The following is a 14946-nucleotide window of genomic DNA, read 5'->3' on the forward strand; positions in this document are numbered from 1 at the left end:
GGCTTATGCGACGGACAAGTTGAGTGAGATCCAGTCATCTCTGTTGAGGCAAGCAGAATCTTTTCCAGATAGATGCACTTTCATGCTCTAGAGAAAATGGGCGAGAGGTCCTTAGTCGGCTAGGTATGTGTACTTTTGAGTTATTTCAGTAACGTAGTTGTTAATTCTATAAAACACATTGTCGAGGAAAATTGCATTCTCATTCTAATACATTGACAGCTGCAAATTATTGCACAGTAACGAGGAAGAGTTAAAAGTAAAAGAAGAAACCGGGGCAACCATCAGATGCTCTCCTTTTGAGCGACCGCAAGGGATTAAAAGATGCTTGATGACTCGTAACCCTGCCGAGGAAGTTTCCATTTTTGCAAAGTCATAAGGTTTCAGGTTTCGCTTGGAACACAAGCATCCAACCGATATTGTTCAAGACAGATGTTACCTGTGGTCTGTTTTGTCGTACTTTCTTCTTATACCCTACAGTATATTACACCAATTTCTGTAGCATACCATTCTCCGTAAAACGCCTGTTCGGTTTGTTTGCCGACTGTTTTGTAGTTTACACCAAGAAAAGAAAGTATAATGCTTGCAGATGTTCCTTTCAAACCTGATTGACAGCTTCCGTTTTATTTTTGGTCACAATGTAGAAGACAAATACAAATATGGTCACGAACTTTAGAAGCCTAAAACTTTAGGGGCTCTGAAGCAAAAGTCACAATTTTAGGACTAGTTGCTTACTCCGAAAGCGATTCCGAGGGTTCACTCATATGATTGGATTGACTGTGGAGTCCCATCTTGGTGGAATAGCTAGATAGTGACACCGTCATGTGCTGTTACTAATATATGTGTTGCAATATGATTGGACAATACGGTGAAATTCTAAAGTGCAACTTATTTTCGTGAACAAAGACAAAAAGAACATCCTACTTAGGACCATCTTGCATTCTGGCCATACCGTCGCAATTTATAGCGCGTTTACTAATCCGTAATCAAATTGAGAGAAATTGGATTGAGGAGGAATTGAAATGAGGTGAAATCAAAATCAGATTCATGTTGAAGTTGTTTACTAATTCAGTAGAATCGGAATATAAATCAGTATGATTACTAAAATGCCCTTGTCTCAAAACAAATATTTTATGTACTTTTTTTTAATAAAATTTGATATAGTATATAATAGTAAGAAGAAATTAAATTGCTTTTTTATTTCATAGACATACTAAAATGATTTTGTTTATTTTTTTATAAATTTAAGTATTGACTTTAATAGCTAAATTTTCTCGCTCAAGTTGTAGTTTTTTCTCTTCGGCATATGTATAGAGTTGTGAATAATGTGAATAAGCATAGAATTATGCTTAATTAACTAGAAGGACATGGGTTGGGTGAAAATAAATGAGTTGGGTGAAGTTAGAAAATGAGCTGGGTGAAAAGAAAAATAAGTCTAGTGTTAAAAGGATAATCTTGGAAATAATGAAAGTAAGTGAGGGTATAAAGGAAAAAAAATTATTATTCTGATTGCTTGAGCAATCCGGAATCCAAATACCTTATATATGTTGGGAATCCAAATCCTTCAATTTAAGGAATTGGATTTCATTTTTTGTGTGGGCCCCACACACTTTTGATTCCTTCTAATTTTAGTAAACACAAGTATAATCCGTAATCGGAATCAGATTTCTTATTCTCATTTCAATTACGGATTAGTAAACGCGTTATTAATGCCACCCGATGAGTCTCGACCGAGCAACCACGTGGTGAGTGTTCGAACCAGAAAACTCTTCGGACGACAAGGTAGATAGCCTCAAAAAATTACAACGTGTAATACTATGCGTATTGTAATATTACGTCACGGTACGATTTAATTTCTCTCATATAGTGGGGTCCGCGGTTGGAAGATGAGATGGACGACTAAGATGCTGTTTGGCCGTTTCCTTGGACAATAATGGAAAAAGAGACTTTTCGGGAGAGTGGGGCCCACTGGGCTTTCGCTTGTGGTGGGTGGGGTTCTTTCCGTGGAATAAAAGTTGAAAACGCGTAGGAGATTTTGGAGGATAGTGGAGATTTCCTATCTCTTTTTAATTTTAATTTTCTTTTTCCTTTTACAAAGAGCTATTCGATAAATTCTCACCACATTAGTTGTCAATTACCTAATAAATTTTAATTTTAATCGATTATCCTTTGAATTTTTATAATCGGACAATTTCTTTATCAACTTTTAACTTTAGCCGATTACCTCTTGAATGTTTATAATTGACCAGTTTCTAATAATGAATTTGTTGAGATGAGAAATTAATTTTTTTATTTAATTTATGTCTTGAATTGAAATATGTGAACTGAGATGATCATGTGAATTAAATCACAAAGAAGGCTAATGAAATGACATCATAACCGCAACATGATGCTGAAAAAGTAAGACTATGGAGAAGATTCATAGTCGAGGAGGTAATCGACTAAAAAGAATTGGTCAATTATAAAAGTTGAAGTGTAGTTGACAAAAATTAAAGTTTAGAGTAAACTTTGCCGCTCCTTACAAGTTTTGGAGACAAATATAAATATATCTCTATGAGTAATGTTAGGGAGACTAAATTTGTAGACAATTTTTTTGTAAATTAAGTGACGTGGAAGTTCATGATTAAATTATTATTTAAACATTGATAAATGTGCTCATGTCTTCTCACACAAAAAAACGATGGGCAATAATGTTATTTCACAGGTCCAAATTTTATTGTTTTTTATTAAAGCCTCACTTACATGTGATGTTAAAATATCTTCAATATTAAAAAAAAAAAAAACCTCCCACTCCCCCCTCGTTTTCTCTCTCTCCCTCTCTCCTTCTCATTTTCTAAAAAAAATATGTTCATACACACAGCAAATGCTAGTTATAAAAAGAGAAGATAGAGATGGTGAAACTTTTATAATGACCAAATTGCTTTCTCCTTTTTTTTTTTTTTTTTTTTTTTTTTGGAAAAAATTGCTTTCTTCCATTAAAACTTAAAAAAAAATGTAGGAAGTTAGTAAGTTCATTATTTTTTGAAAATACATATTTTAATAAAAGATAAAAATATCAAAATTAAATAAAAATATAATCTTATATACTTAAAAAAAGCAAATCAACGCATGTAGCAAGAGGCAGTACACAATTAAGCGCATCTGATACCTAACCTTTTTTATAAAGGAGATTTCATGATACAAAAACTTAAATGATGTGACAAACCTTTTTTTTTTATTTTAAATTTCTTAAATAATGTAGGGCTTCCAATATGGATGGGGGAATCGGTGATATTATTAGTTTAATTGTAATTGAAACATCTCAATTGTCATGTCAATTAAGTTAAATATTTTTGCCATGTGATTTCCTAATTTTTAACAAATATGCTCTCAATTAATTCTTAAACACATGAAAGGTTAGGTTTATCACAAAAATTGTAGTAAAAAATCCATACTTTCCTCTCTTCTCGATATTAGGATTCATAACTTATTCGAGTAATCAATAAAAAGTTGAGTATAAATAAATTGTCGAAAATGACACTGTTTGACGCATTACACAAAAAAATTTGTACATATATAATAAAAAAATAACAACTTGTTTATATGTACAAAATGCCATTAGGTATAAAGTATCAATAATTTTTCTACTTAAAAAGTCCAGTTTGTGGCTTCGCCGCGACAATCCATCTTTTCAAAGGTGAAAGACTCATAATTTCAGCACTAGCATCATGAATCGAACTAAAAATGTGTCATGTGAAATACAAGTTTAGAAAATTGATGAGGTCCAAAAACAAACATTAATTTTTCGTACTCTCCTTCGCAAATCAAAATTCACAGATATCCAAAAGTCAAAATTGCCCTTCAAGTCCTAAAGAAATTGGCTCACTCTTTGACTATTGACTTCGAGATTCGTGTTTAAATTTTTCTTTATTCCTATTTTCTTTTGGAATTTAGGGTGCGTTTGGTACGCAGACGGGACGGAACGGGACGGGACGGGACGGGACGGGACGGAACGGGACGGAACGAAGGTGTAATTTTTGAAAAAGACATGGGGTATATTTGTCTTAAAATGGTAAAAGATTGTGTTCCACAAACGTGGAACAAACCCGTTCCAGGGGGAGGAGGTGGGACGCAAAAACATCCAAAATCTGTCCCGTGGAACAGCCCGTTCCACCCATTTTTGGCGCACCAAACGCGGGACGGAACGCCTTCCGTCCCATCCCGTCCCACGTACCAAACGCACCTAGGGAAATTAAAGGGTATTTTGGGAAACAAAAAATAAGACGGAGGGCAGTCTCGGCATAAGGACCACCATAAATACGTGGTCTGAGTGCTCTTATCTGTGCTCTCTCATCCAAACAAGAAAGAAGAAGTAGGGCGAAGGATCGAACAAAAGGGTGGATTTAATCGGCGGCGGCAAGGTGCAGCGATTGTTCTCCAAGGGACCGGTAGTCGACGGCCCATATTTAACGATCAAGATCGGGACTGAAACTCATCTTCTCTGATTGAAATCTAGAGGAAGGAGAAGAAATCTGATTCGAAAACCGTTTTTTCAATCGCTTTCCTTGGGTGATATTATGAAGGATTTTGATCTTGTGAGGGGCGGGAATCTCTTCGTTGTTGATCGATTCGATTCGTTTTGAGACCACCGCGGCGGAGGCGGCGGCGGATTTGTTGAGAGTTTGGAAGAAACAGGTATTGAAAACCCTAAAAGCTTTTGATAATTTGCGTTTCGCCATTTTTTTGTGGTTAATTTTATCTTTATCATCATCAATCATCATCTTCAAGAAACTTCTGCGAAGCGAAATGATGAGGAGGCTTCTAATCGGCGCCGGATTTGTGAAAATCGCCGAGTTATTGGGCTCTGTAGCCACTGTCTTTGAAAAGGAGCTAGTCCGATTACAGATCTTGAAGGACTACAGATTTTTCTTCAAGTTGCCCTGCGGGACTGGACTGGATTTCATGGAGCTTAATCCTAATGGGCTCTAGGATTGTATAACCATAGGTAGAGGCATACGGCCGAGATCTACGAGTCTTCTGATGTCGATTTCGATCGGCTGCTGCTGCCAAATCATGGTATTTGGATTGAAGGGTGTCGCTGTCGGCGGTTGAGGAATAAACTAGTTGGGTTTTTCCCCAGGAGCCATGCCTTTGCTGTGGTGATAAAATTGATGATAGCGACTCTGAACAAAAGTAGAATTTTTAGTTTGATATGGCTGGATCTGTGATGGGTCATGGGTGATCTGCTTTGTAGCAGAATCCCCATGTCCTTGAACTCCATTCCATTACTGATTCATCTTGTATGTGCCCATCGGTATGGATCGAAGAACCCTTCACAAAATATGGAAGAATTTTGAATCTACTAGGCAAAAGTTTTGTGGGTCTGTCCTAAGTCTTAGTTCTTTCGAGGCACGGAGACTGCCTGTTCTTGTTGCTGGTGATAATGAGCAAGACAATTTGAATTTCTTGTTAGAAATAAAAACCTTTGTGATTAGTCTCTATTTTGGGCACATAAACCCAGTCTACTAGATTGAATGAATTATGTTAGAAGAAGTATATTTGTTGTCCTAATACTATATGGTTGCAAAAAGAAGCCCGATTTCGAGTATTAGGGTCTTGCTAATGTTCAATTCGACATCCTGAACCAAGGGATTTTTTGCAGTCCTACAAAACTGGTTAACATGATCTGCCTCAAGGTAATGGCCTGTGGAGGCTGTGCTGGCAGTCTAGTTATCAGCTTTTCGGCTCAATAACATTGTTATAGATTTTGAGTCTTCATTTATTTATCAGCTTTTGTTTCAATGTTTACTGTTGTTTCCTTTTTATGGTCTAATTTCTGTGCTGATCTTCGTCTTCGCTGATTTCAGGTGCGTTGGGTGGAAAACTCCAGAGACATATTTCCTTTGGAGGGTTCTCATAAAAGTTATCAGAGAGTTCTCATCAGAAACCCAATCATTGTAAGCATCTAGGATTTGTGATGGTTTTTACTTGAGAGTTTCTACAGTTTAGTTTGTATTTATATTCTCATAATCTAATTTAATTCTTGATTTTGATTGGCACGGCAATTTATTGACCTGTCTCAATTATTTCATCCTGCACTTTCTTACCATTTATTTCGAAGCTTTTTTGCAATTTTATACCGAGTAGTTATATTTATTTCTTTCTGGTTTGCAGACTCATTTGTGTGCTTGCACTGGGGGTGTACCCACCTCTCTGGTGCAAAGTGGAAAGAAAGTAAGGACTGCATCTTGCAGAACTTGTGGTGACGGACAAACAGTTGATGGGAGTAAATCTCTCTGCCAAGGCATGATGAATACAGTACGTGTAGAACTTACAAAATCTATTAGTCCTTACCTGAACTGGAAGGTTTCAAAGGGTTATCGGAGTGCATCAAGGCGGTCACGGAAACCTGTTGATAAAAGCAAAAAAATGGGTGCAGACCTAGCAGAAAAAAGTGCTAGAAGTGCATCAGAAACATCAGTTTCTGATTCAGAGAAGGTTAATGCTTCACAAGTTTTCCTTTGTTGTTCGTTTGTACCAATATATCTAATGAGAGTGCTTTTCCGATAAGTTTTTTTCATGTCGCTGATATAATTTACTGTTTTTCAGCTTGGTGTGGCTGTACTTGGGAGACGATTTGGTGACAAAATTGAGCATGTACCGATTAAGAAAAGGAGACTTATGGTCCGGTCTCCGTCACCCCCTCCACACCTTGAAGGCAACAAACCACTATTGGATGGTCGTCATTCTTCAGGTCACAAGTCTTGTCCAAAATCAGTTGGCAAAAAGCATCCCACAAGGAGTGATACTTCTACCCTGACTAGGGTCTGTCATAGTGCCAGTAGCGGTGCTAATGAGAATTTGAACGAGATGACAAATCAAAAGCCTGGTGACGTGGATGACTTTTCAGGTATTGAGATATTGGCAGATGCTGCCTGCAACAACATCATAAATGATGATATCAATCATGTTGTGAAGAATCCACTAGGTGAAGATTCACCTCTGGATGAAAAAGATGCATCAACTTCTGCATGGCCCTTGGAGCAAACAACCATTGTGTCAACTTCTTTAACAGTCATGAGAACTGCTTCAGAATTTTCAGAAGCAAGAGATGCATCAGTCTCTGCAATCTTGGAAGAAAGTATTGCATCATTGGAAACAGTACATTCATCCCCTAAAGATGTACGACGAGAAGATAAAATCGGGAGCGCTTCCTTTGAAGCTGATGGGTTCAGAATTAATACTGACAAAGCACACGACGAAGCAGAAGCAAGATTGAGTTCCTCAAAAGATGTCAAGTTCCACTGGGACCTAAATGTTAGTATGGATGCTTGGGAGGAACCTTGTGATTTGGCGATTGCTGATCCTAAAACAACTGCTGCAGATGATATCTCCATGGATAATAAGCAGGGTGCAAACGTCCAAGTTTCAGAAGCTAATGAGATACCTAAGGAGGAAGATGCAAAGAATGACATTGCAAGCACCGTGAAACCTCTGTCTGACAATGAGGAACAGGGATTGAAAGCGTGCCCTGAAGTTGACTTGAGTTGTGGTAAATGTGTTTCTCCTGATAATGCTTTGGGATCTTCAAACGATTCTGGTAGCAGTGCTAAAGCTTCCTCTCAGGATGCGTGTGTAGATGCATGCATTGATGGTTCCCCTTGTGCTGGACTTGAAAACATCGCAGTCACAGGCCTTGTGTCTGAGGAGACCGATAAAACCCCAATTTCCAGCTTTTCTGTTGAGCATGTGGCTGGTGAACTACCAAGTGAAACTGTCTGTTCAGGAAGTGTTAAGGTTGAAAACCCTGCTTTAGCTTGTGTGCCAGAAGGGGCATCTTGTGAGATTGAAAGCACTGTTCTAGATGAAGATGGCAAGGGCTCTGGTGCAACATCTAGCGTCCATGATGATCCAGAATCTCTGGAAGAGATGATGGGAGTAGAAAGCTGTCACTCGCTCGCACCCGTTCGCCTTGATTCTGATGAAAAATCTGCATCAGGTGCTTCTGTTGGAGAAGGCCGGTCGCTGGTGACTATAATTGCAAAGGAGCCTGTTGAAGCTGCCTCTGACACTCATACTGTCAATTCTCTGCCAAATGATGGTTCTGAGGAAGTAATGCATAAACCTGCAGGGAATCCCATGACAAATCAAGTAGCTGCTGCTGGGTCCTCCTCTCTTGAGCGATGCCACTATGGCGAAGATAGCTCACGTAGCTTGGATAGAGTAACTAAAGATCCTTCCAGTGATGGTTATGACTTGAATACTTGTCAAGATGATAAGGATCACATGGTTGGCAAGGGAAACACTCTGGAACCTGAAGCTGGTTACGACTCCCAGTATGAAGATGGGGAGCTGAGGGAGTCGGATGTACCATATTGGGAGGAGAATGAAATTGATGACGTAGAAGCTGAATGTGTTGACTATGGTTCTGATACATGTGACAGTGAAGCTGCTGATGACTCTATATCAGGGAAAGTTGGAATGGGACCTGAATGCAGAGAAACAGAATTATTTGGGGAGTCAAGGAAAATTGACAGGAACATTAAGCTTGTGAGAGGAGTGAGTCCAGGATCTGATAACATGTGTGACAAAAATGAACATGCTTTGAGACAATGTTCCGTTGGTTCGAAGACAAAAACTTCAGGATCTGATCAACTACCTTGTGATTCTGAAGCTTCTTCAAACAGAACTGCGGAAGCAATTGAGGGCTGCACAGTAAGGAGACATGCTGTTAATGGCTTCGATGGCTATGATGCCAAACATTCTCCTGCCAACGTGGTTGGATCAATGGCATCTGACTCCTCAAATAAGATGGGTACTGAATGTGCAAGGAGGAGGAGGTAAACTCTATTGATTCTTGTAATCTTTAATGCAACTTTGGTTTTTCTATCTTGGTTACTAATTATTCGTTTGCTTCAGGTTGGGCAACTTTGATTCTATTCGCTCTGAGGAAGCTGGTTCTGATCAGACCATGGGAAGGGAAAAGTATGACTCACATATGCAGGGTAAAAGCTTCAGAGGTGTGGTTTATTCTTCAGGGAGTTATTGGGATTCCAAGCGACGCGAATCACCCACTTATCATGGTTCCTTTGGCTCTGGACGCTGTAGGCCAAGAAGTGTTGTTGAGAACCATGGATATGAGATGGAATCAGACGAAACATTTTCAGAAGCACCAGGAGTTCACAACCGTGTCCGCAGGCAAGCTATAACTTTTTCATCAAATCGTCCGTATCAGGGTTCGTTTAGGAGAAGATCGCCATCTGAAAGAAATGATGCACACAACATACACAGGGGAATGATACCTATGAGAGATACAAGTCCTGATAGGCGGAGGTTTAGACGATATCCACAAGGGGTTAACAGAGGCATCAGGGAGGACTACCACAGATCCATACCCGATGATCCCAACGAATGCTCTTATAATGTGCCACGACGAACGGCCAGGAGAGAACAAAGCACTTCACCCCCTGGCAGAGGACCCATATATTATAGTAGACCCTACAAAAAGCCCCAGTCTAGATGCAGAAGTCGCTCTCCTCTTGGATGGAGAGAACTGAATGATATTTCAAGACATCGTGGGAGCAGGTCTCCTGATGATAGGTTTGATTCCAATATCGAGAAGCTGAGGGTGCCTTTCCAGAAGCAAAATTTCGGAGGCAAGTATGAAGTAGGGTTCGTGTCCTCACCAAAGCGTCGTTTTTCCCCACAACAGAATTCCAGATGGTTTGATGATTCAAATACAGGTGTAGATCACAATTTCAGGGGCAGGAGATTTGCGGGAAGGCGGTTCCAGCCAGGACAGAGGTTTGACTCAGAGCGTTCATCTCAGAGATTGAATTCAGATGGTTACTCTGAATCCATGATTCGTCCAGCAAAATTCTCCGAGTTACCCAGTGGTGGTAGGGAGTATAGATACGAGGGTAGCGACGATGATAGACGGAGACCTGATGGAAGATTTGAGATCGTTCGCCGCGTGAGGCGTTTTGATTCAAATGGTGTTGTGCGTCAGTTCCGCTTTGATGAAGACCGTTTTGCATCTCGCAACACACACAACTACGATGAATCTGACAACAGGGCAACCGAGAGAAGGCCTCGAGAAGCCTACGTAGGAGAAGTAGCGAAGAGGAGAGTAAATTAAGGTTCCAACGCTGACTCGGTATTAAAACTCCAGCTTCTGGTGCAGCTCAACTCATTTAACCTGCAACATTCGTAATTCCGAGAGGAGAAATCCTCCATCCCCCTTGCCGGCGTTTCATCAAATCGATGTGTTACTCGGGCAGATAGGAGTTCTTCCGAATTTTTGTTTTCCGGTGATGGTTAAGCCGAAATATTCGTGCTCTTCCCGGCGGCTGCCGGCGCTGTGGAAGCTACTCTTACCATTCCGATTACGCTTAGGCAAATTTTTTTTTAGGTTAGGGCCTGATGTTGCTTTGGTTCATCTTGATTTTGTTTCTTAATTTTATTTTAGGCATTTTTTTAATGATTAGTGCAGAATCTAAAGCTTTTTAGTTTCGATGCTGATCCCTTCTTGTTGCTGTTTGCTTTGCACTTTTTCTTCGCGCTCTCTTGAATTATAATTTTCCTTTGCCTCCTTGTGACATTTGTAAATGCAAGTTTCAAGTGTGAATAAATTAATAAAGAATTAATTGACCGAAATTAAAGGGGTGTGCAGAGCTATAACATGGGTGTGTGAAAATCATTTTCCTCGACTTTCTTTATTAGGTGATGAAAAAAATTAATGAGGCTTCAGTTGTTTATGGCCCTAAACCTTCAAGTTCGATTCTCTCTTCCACTATTGCTTGTATCAATAAAGAAGAAAAATAATAAAAATAGAGGAAGTATAAAAAAGTTTATGTAATTTGTTCCTTCGTTACGATGTTTAATATGCGTTGAGAACTTGATTAATTGTCTTATAAATTGGACAAAGTCTAAACCAAGAATGAATTCAACTCCTAATACAAGTACAATTACAATTTCAACACAACGATGGCTGCATAAACATTACTCTTACGGTATCTCAAACTAGTATCCATGCCATATTACTTCGATGGTATCTCAAACCAATGTTAAGACACGGCGACCTACTTGGTGTAGGTTAAGTCCTCAATCACCTATGACAACATTTTCCTTTTCTTGTACTTTGAGGTTTACCAACTGAAGCTCAGGGAATGGTAATGAAAGTTGTTGGCCAAGCCAGATGAACAAATTGCAGCCACTTCTTGCCTCATCTTTCTTGGGCCACTAACAAGAACCCCAATGCTCGAACCTTCACGCTCAGATAGTATCCCTACAAAAATTACCAAATGTTAAAACCCTAATCTTTCTCCCAACTCCAATCATCATTTGAAAGAAAAAAATATATATATTACTCACTCTTGAGATCGGGTCTTCTGTCATAGTGCACGGTTGTGGACTTGACGAAAGACCGGTGGGGAAGGCTTTCGAGTTCTTGCTCAGCAACGGCAAAGCGCCCGCTCGGCGAAGCAGTTGTCGGTGTTGGTGTGTCCAGGACTTGAATCTGCCCCATCTCCTTGAGGGTCTGTTTCTTGTTCCATAAGAAAACTGCTGTAGCAGTTGTGGCTATAGATACGCATAAAAATAACATGTTTAAGGCAGATCTAGCTGAGTCAGAATATATCATGCTGGAGTTGTGGTCAATTGGGTAGATGTAATATCTTGTGAGGATGCCCATCAGCACAAGAAAGATGACGAAAGACGACGATATGATCATTCCAAGCCAGAGCCAGCTGTTTTGGCCTAGAATTGCAGAAACTGGCGCGTCTGAAGGGTTCGGCTTGAACCAAATTGTTTGGAGGGGTTTGTAGGATTCTGACATGGGTTCTTTCTGTCTTGTCACATAAGCTTCGATTTGCAATTGCAAGCGAGAAATGTCGAGGTTTGTGCCCGAAACGGGAAGGATTAGGTCCAACATGGTGAGGTCTGGTGTTTTCCTGAAAACAGATATGAGTAGAATTTTTGGAGCCTTGCCGCCTAAGTTATTGGCTTCGAAGAGGAGCTCACGGATGACGGAGATTAACGGAGTAATACCGCTTCCTCCGCTCACCATCACTATCATGTCGTGCCTGCACCGGCATTTTCACCATGTTAGAGTTAGCACACACATTTGGCATATGAAAAATTGGGAAAAGGGTTTACAATGTGAACACCTTAGCATGTTGCTTGGGGCAGGTCCATACGGTCCTTCCACCGAGACTTCTAGGCGGTCTGCGGGCTGAGAGGATGACAGTTCCTGATACAACTTCTGAGACCAATTTCCTTCGCTTTTGATGACAACACTCAGCTTGTCATGATCGAATTTGCTGCTAGAAGTAACACTAAAAGGATGCCATTGCAGCTTTGAAACACCAGGCACACTTACAAACACCATGCTTGTTGGAGAATAATTCAGTCCTATGATCAAGTTCAATAAAAACAATTAATGGGAAAGCTCAATGTAGTATTCATTTAGCTCTCGTTTGGTGCCTAGGATTGTATCGGCTTTGTTTTCTCACCTGGACTCTTGGAGAAGTTCAACTCAACCACCTCACAGGGAAGAACACGGGCTGAAACCAGGCGAATTCTACGCTGGGATTGCAAGAAACGTAAGAACCTATCAATCAGGAAGAGGTAAAAGCCCGGGAGCATGATGCACGCATAGGAGAACCCCACGTGAAACACAAAGAAGACAAGGAAGACAATGTAGAGATGGTGAGTGTATAAGAAGAGCTCGAAGATCTTGCGCCTGATGCGAGGGATGCTCATAGCCCACATGGCTAGTCCTGCAAGCAGAGCAACTTCTCCTGCTACATTCGAAACACCTACCTTGTTCCATTTCAACATCTACACCAGCACAAAAAAAAATTGCTTCATAGTGAGAATGGCTCATTTCTAATTTGTGTTTTGAAGTTTCGGAAGTTAAGAATTACCTCTGAAATTTGATTAGTGCTCCCCCAATAGACTACGTAACATAAACCATGAGCCGTGAAGAGCGTCATGACAAGATGCCCTAGCCAGATATGGTACTTGATGCTTGCCTCTGATGTGAGGCCAATGATCTGCAGTATGGAAGAGCCTCTGCTCACAGGGAAGAAGAGAAAGGCTAGGCCAATGTTCCCAACTATCCCTAGTGTTAGTGCTACACTTCCCAACTTATTTTCCCACCTGCCAAAAAAATTAGGACTCGAATTTATATGAAATGTGGATAAACATAACGGTTAGGGGAAAATTGGCTAATTCCGGAGATAAATTGAAAGTGAGGTACAAGTTCAGGGGAATTTTGGCGAAATACTAAAAATATAAATGTAATTTTGAACAAATAGAGATTTCTTACACATGCTCTTTCTTGGCTGCAGCCTCCAGGGTGGCATATGCAAACATGTCGTGTAAGTAAGAAGAGATAGACCAGACAAGTAAGGCAATGAACATCACCAGGAAAGAAAGCTCTATCCAAGAAACAATTCCTAAAGGACCTTTCACCAGCGCAGGCCGATTCCACGATGCCCGGTATGATTTTTTCGCCCTGCTAATCAAAGTGAAAATATAAGAAAAACGTTACATACAGCTGCGGCATCCCAGGTGTAAGTAAGTTTCGCTCGAGAAAGAGGGTATACCTTTGGTTGTTAATGTCAACATTTTTGTTTCCCGTGTGGAGCAATAAGCAGCCCATGGTTGCTGTAAATAGGATGGGGAATGTGTAAATAAGTATGTCTGCACCTGCAAAAACATCAAACAGAAAAATGCAGTAAGACTAAATGTTTCTTTTTTAAACTATACGATATTCTAAACTATTCTAATATACGGGATTTCGAATTTGAGAAAAGTTGTGGTTTTTTTATGAAACCAAACTAACCTTCTTGGCCAAAATATGTGGAATCAGTTTTTTTATGAATATGAGGGAACCATTTCAGATAGTAAGTGTTGGTTGGCATGATGATCCAGATCATCATGTACCCAACAAACACCACCATCAGAAGCAGCCTCATGATTGATCGAACGGTCCTCATTCCTTCACCAGGACTGGTTTCTTGTTCCTTCACCTCTGCTGGACTTGAAGTGGAAACCATCTTTCTGCTATAGAAAAGAGGTTTGCTTGATATCTTTATATAGCTTGCAATTTTTTAACACGAACTTTTATCTGATTTTTTAACTTTTTGGGAAATGAAAATATTTACAAATTTTGTCCGATGAAAAACATAAACTTAGTCAAATCTTCAGTGAATTCACGTGTAAATTGAACAGAAAAAAAAGACAATATTTGCTACTTATATATAAAAATTCATGGGTTCGAGCCTTGGCGTAACGGAACGGTTCTCTTTTGTGAGATTCGAGTCGTGGAAACAACATTTTTGCAAAGTAAGGGTAAAGCCGCGTACGATAGACATTCCCTCCCCCCCCTCCCCTTCCCCCGACTCACGCAAAGTGAGCAACCTTGTTGATTTGAGGTTGCCCTTTTATATATAAAGATACATTCATCTTAATTTTAATGAAAACACAACGTTATTTCATTTTACAAATATTATAAATATGAAGCATTTATTCTACAAATCATAAAGATAATGAATAATTTCGATTATAGAATTTGTACAAATTGTGAATGCAAAAGTTGACTGGTAATGTGAAGGCCGGGTGAGCTGGAGTGAAAACCAAATAGAGGTCATTGGAGATGCCGAATACTGATCTCAGTGTTCCTTCCAATGCAGTTGTCAACTTGTCTTTGGCATAAATACATGTCTGCCCATTCCCCAATTCATTTGCATACATATATGTTTGTCTTTTATGATCCAAGTATTTAATCTCTTCCCTTCTGAATTAGTTGACCCTATTAACATTCTAGATCTTAAATTACTCTTAATCAAGAGAATTCATGAATGGATCATCATAATGTAGTTACTCGTTATCAGAATTATTGATTTGTTCGACACATATGAATGACTAAATAGTCTCCAAATCAAATGAATATGCACTTTTAAA

General features: G+C 39.6%; 2 protein-coding genes across 3 annotated transcripts; one reads left to right on the top strand and one right to left on the bottom strand.

Moving 5' to 3' along the window:
• The first annotated feature begins 4306 nt into the window (after window positions 1–4306).
• Window positions 4307–10567, top strand: LOC103439803 (uncharacterized). 2 transcript variants are annotated; one of them, XM_070825496.1, is made up of 5 exons: window positions 4307–4671; window positions 5844–5933; window positions 6151–6474; window positions 6586–8816; window positions 8896–10567. In XM_070825496.1, the coding sequence occupies exons 3-5, from the start codon at window positions 6283–6285 to the stop codon at window positions 10112–10114; spliced, it is 3642 nt and encodes a 1213-aa protein (XP_070681597.1). In that variant the 5' UTR covers window positions 4307–4671; window positions 5844–5933; window positions 6151–6282; the 3' UTR covers window positions 10115–10567. The 2 variants fall into 2 exon arrangements, with proteins under 2 accessions (XP_070681597.1, XP_070681598.1); XM_070825497.1 differs by having other exon boundaries at window positions 4329–4671; window positions 4765–5933.
• Window positions 10568–10933: 366 nt separating this feature from the next.
• LOC103439801 (ferric reduction oxidase 2-like) lies at window positions 10934–14004 on the bottom strand. The gene is made up of 8 exons (XM_070825498.1): window positions 13826–14004; window positions 13587–13689; window positions 13307–13498; window positions 12903–13137; window positions 12489–12816; window positions 12144–12387; window positions 11350–12059; window positions 10934–11263 (listed from the first exon to the last, which is right to left on the bottom strand). The coding sequence occupies exons 1-8, from the start codon at window positions 13977–13979 to the stop codon at window positions 11124–11126; spliced, it is 2106 nt and encodes a 701-aa protein (XP_070681599.1). The 5' UTR covers window positions 13980–14004; the 3' UTR covers window positions 10934–11123.
• Between the last annotated feature and the right edge of the window lie 942 nt (window positions 14005–14946).

The sequence above is a fragment of the Malus domestica genome, chromosome 07 (genome assembly GCF_042453785.1).
Source record: "Malus domestica chromosome 07, GDT2T_hap1".
NCBI lineage: Eukaryota > Viridiplantae > Streptophyta > Magnoliopsida > Rosales > Rosaceae > Malus > Malus domestica.

Excerpts from the sequence above, each read along its gene's own strand:
- LOC103439803 (XM_070825496.1), top strand. The coding sequence starts at position 6,283 with ATGATGAATACAGTACGTGTAGAACTTACAAAATCTATTAGTCCTTAC. Across the intron at positions 6,475-6,585 it reads CAGTTTCTGATTCAGAGAAG|CTTGGTGTGGCTGTACTTGG; the intron begins GTTAATGCTTCA and ends ACTGTTTTTCAG. Across the intron at positions 8,817-8,895 it reads GAATGTGCAAGGAGGAGGAG|GTTGGGCAACTTTGATTCTA; the intron begins GTAAACTCTATT and ends CGTTTGCTTCAG.
- LOC103439801 (XM_070825498.1), bottom strand. The coding sequence starts at position 13,979 with ATGAGGACCGTTCGATCAATCATGAGGCTGCTTCTGATGGTGGTGTTT. Across the intron at positions 12,817-12,902 it reads GCACTAATCAAATTTCAGAG|ATGTTGAAATGGAACAAGGT; the intron begins GTAATTCTTAAC and ends GTGCTGGTGTAG. Across the intron at positions 12,060-12,143 it reads GCCCCAAGCAACATGCTAAG|GCACGACATGATAGTGATGG; the intron begins GTGTTCACATTG and ends ATGCCGGTGCAG.